This window comes from Hylobates moloch, unplaced genomic scaffold, assembly GCF_009828535.3.
Source record: "Hylobates moloch isolate HMO894 unplaced genomic scaffold, HMol_V3 SCAFFOLD_20, whole genome shotgun sequence".
Lineage (NCBI taxonomy): Eukaryota > Metazoa > Chordata > Mammalia > Primates > Hylobatidae > Hylobates > Hylobates moloch.
In genome coordinates, this window is record NW_026652295.1 from 28,328,979 (window position 1) to 28,332,769 (window position 3,791).

At 45.8% G+C, this 3,791-nt stretch overlaps 1 protein-coding gene across 1 annotated transcript; it reads right to left on the reverse strand.

Moving 5' to 3' along the window:
- Positions 1-206: 206 nt before the first annotated feature.
- LOC116459822 (elongin-B-like) lies at positions 207-649 on the reverse strand. The gene has a single exon (XM_032753953.2). The coding sequence runs from the start codon at positions 606-608 to the stop codon at positions 252-254; it is 357 nt and encodes a 118-aa protein (XP_032609844.1). The 5' UTR covers positions 609-649; the 3' UTR covers positions 207-251.
- Between the last annotated feature and the right edge of the window lie 3,142 nt (positions 650-3,791).

Below are 3,791 nucleotides of genomic sequence, written 5' to 3' on the forward strand. Positions count from 1 at the left end.
TGTTCTGATTTTGAATTTATATATCTGGAATCATAGAGGATCTACTTTTCTTGTGCCTGGCTTGCGTTGCTCAACTTTATTTATTTATTTATTTATTTATTTATTTATTTATTTATTTATTGTGAGATCATCCATGTTTTGTGCATAGCAATAGTTCAGTCATTTTCGTTTCTGTAGAATATTCTATTCTTTTTTTTTTTTGCAGACTCCCAAATCTCTTTTATTGGGGGAAATGGGCCTCTTGGGGGTCCTCACTGCACGGCTTGTTCATTGGCACTGCTTCCCGAGTCCTGGGGCTTCATCACATCGGGCAGCTCGGGCGGGCTGGAAAACGGCTCGATGCACAGGGCCTCAAAGGTGTCATCTGCCCGGAAGGCCAGCCCCACTGTGGCTGGGGCCTGTGGCTGTGCTGTTTGACTGGTGAAGTCACACTCGCCCAGTGTCTTGCCATCATCCAAGAGTTGGTCATCCTTGTACAGCCGCTGCTCGTCAGGAGGCCGCTTGAGGATGCCCTCGACGATGCGCTTCAGTTCGAACACCGTGCTAGACTCCTTGGCGTCCGTGAAGATGGTGGTCTTGTGGCGCCGGATCATGAGGAACATGTCCATCGCGGCGGCTGCCTCTCCCCTCTACGCGCCGGTGCAGCCGCCGAATATTCTATTCTCTATTTTCAAGTTTCTCTACCAGTAGAGGCTGCCAAAAGCCCTACTCAGCTTCTGGGGCTCTGAGCCTCCACTCTGAACTTGACCAATACTTTGAACCAGAGTGCACCCAATATGGGGCTCACGTACCTGGGGATTTCGTCTTTCTAAACTCTGGCCCCATCAAATCCTCACTGCCTGGGCAGCTCTCCAGACTTTCTGTGGATGTTCTTACCTGCTGAAGAGCTCTGGTAATTGTTCCTGGAGGGAGAATTAATCTGAAATACGCTGGTATGCCATCATTAGAAGTGGAGCCCTGTCTGGTTTATTTGAAGATAGAGTTAAGAGTTTCTGAATCTTCACATTCTAGCTGCCTGGACCAATATCTGAGAGGAGCGGAGGAAACCTGCATAAATCCACCCATACACTGAATCCAGTAAGAAAGGAGTTGTGCCTACAGCTGCAGGAGGGGAGTCAGTTGGGCCTCAGGGCAGCTCCAGACGGCCATGGCCTTTACCCAGTATTTATTGTTGTAGACACCTCTGCTCTGCATCAATGCCCTTGTCATACTTCCAGAGGAGCATTTCTTCAAGAACATCGACTGGGGAACAGTCAGAACCGGTGGATTCTGAGAGGAGCCAGGAATTAGATCTCAGCTAATAAAACTTATTCATCTGTAAGAATCATGACGACAGTGCTATTGATAACAGCAAACTCAATTGCAATTGTATACTTTTGTTTGTGTGACCATCAGTAGAGGAAATGGAGACTCAGAAGAAGAAATGCCAGCAGAAGCTACTACTTCAGTCATTATTGGAAGATTCACATCTTAGCAGGCTGATCTTGCACTTGACAAAAATGTACAGCTGACAATAAAATCAGAGTTCCTACTTATCCGAGTTTTAACATGTTGCATTCATTGTTTCATTACAAAAAGACCAGGTCTTCAGAGGCAGCCACTTTCCAGGACTGGAATACCTTTGATTGCTGTTAATAATAGTTCATACTGTGGTAAAGATTGTTAAGAGTATACAAGACTGTCACTTCTGTTTTTTTATACCTTTTTTTTTATTTCTCACTTATCGGGGTGAGTTTTTTTTTTTCCCCCAAAGTTTTGAAGTTCCTTGTGACTTAGCCATGATGTGAGAGTGATTATCCCCTAAACAATTTCTTTTTCTTTTTTGGCAGAGTCTCACTCTGTCACAGGCTGGAGTACAGTGGCACGATCTTGGCTCACTGCAACCTCTGCCTCCCAGATTCAAGTGGTGATTCTTCTACCTCAGCCTCCTGAGTAACTGGGACTACAGGCATGCACCACCACGCCCAGCTAATTTTTTTTTTTTTTTTTTTTGAGACAGTTTTGCTGTGTCGCCCAGGCTGGAGTGCAGTGGCGCGATCTCTGCTCACTGCAAGCTCCGCCTCCCAGGTTCGTGCCATTCTCCTGCCTCAGCCTCCCGAGAAGCTGGGATTACAGGCGCCCGTCACCGCACCCAGCTAATTTTTTGTATTTTTAGTAGAGACGGGGTTTCACCATGTTAGCCAGGATGGTCTCTATCTCTTGACCTCATGATCCACCCGCCTCGGCCTCCCAGAGTGCTGGGATTACAGGCGTGAGCCACTTCGCCCGGCCCTAATTTTTATGTTTTTAGTAGAGACAGGGTTTCAACACATTCGCCAGGCCAGTCTCAAACTCTTTACTTCAAATAATCCGCCCACCTTGGCCTCCCAAAGTGCTAGGATTACAGGCGTGAGCCACCACTCCTGGCCTAAACAAAAGCTAAAAGATTTTTTTTTTTTTTTGAGATGGAGCCTCCCAGGTTCCAGAGATTCTCCTGCCTCAGCCTCCTGAGGAGCTGGGATTACAGGCGCATGACACCATGCCTGGCTAATTTTTGTAGTTTTAGTAGAGATGAGGTTTCACCATGTTGGTCAGGCTGGTCTTGAAATCCTGACCTCATGATCTGCCCGCCTCGGACTCCCAAAGTGCTGGGATTACAGGCGTGAGCCACCGTGCCCAGTCAAAATATTTTTAAAAAATAATTACTATGTATAAAAAATAAATAGGTAATTTGGGTAATTTTATTTTGAACTCTTTGGTTAAATATTTTATGTACCTATTGTCTCAGCAATCAGGAATTAAAATTTATAAACACTATTAACAAGCAATACTCTCTGATTTGAAGGAGAATCTAATTTGGAAGTCAGTCACATGATGATTGTGTTTTTAAGTTTTTTTCCATGCATTTGTTATTTTATGAATTGGTCTGAATGATGAGGCCAGGCAAGTGTATACATCTTTTCACTGGTAGAAAAATCTGTAGAAAAGCCTGTGCCCTTTTTACAACAATGACTTCTTTTTTTTTGAGATGAAGTCTTGTTCTTGTCTCCCAGGCTGGAGTGCAATGGCGCCATCTGAGCTCACTGCAACTTCCACCTCCAGGTTCAAGCGATTCTCCTGCCTCAACCTCCTGAGTAGCTGGGATTACAGGCGCCCACCAACATGCCTGGCTTTTTTGTATTTTTAGTAGAGGTGGGGTTTCACCATGTTGGCCACACTGGTCTTGAATTCTTGACCTCAGGTGATCCACCCGCCTCGGCCTCCCAAAGTGCTGGGATTACAGGCATGAGCCACCACACCCAGCCTGGATTTTGACAAATGTATAGAATCATATATCCACTACCCTATTACCATATACAACAGTTACTTTGGCGCGGTGGCTCACGCTTGTAATCCCAGCACTTTGGGAGGCCGAGGCGGGCGGATCACGAGGTCAGGAGATCAAGACCACGATGAAACCCCGTCTCTACTAAAAATACAAAAAATTAGCCGGGCGTGGTGGCAGGCGCCTGTAGTCCCAGCTACTCGGAGAGGCTGAGGCAGGAGAATGGCGTGAACCCGGGAGGCGGAGCTTGCAGTGAGCCGAGATGCGCCACTGCACTCCAGCCTGGGCGACAGAGCGAGACTCCGTCTCAAAAAAAAAAAAACAAAAAAAAAAACAGGTACTTCATCCTAAAAATTTCCCTTTGAATGTTCTTTATCCCTTCTCCCTCCAATCTTTGATAACCATTAAACTGTTTTCTGTCCCCATAGGTCTGCTTTTTCCAGAATGGTATATGAATTGAGTCAGATAAAATGAAGCCTTTTGTGTC

What these genes read in the sequence shown, in the direction of transcription:
- LOC116459822 (XM_032753953.2), bottom strand. Translation starts at nt 608, where the DNA reads ATGGACATGTTCCTCATGATCCGGCGCCACAAGACCACCATCTTCACG.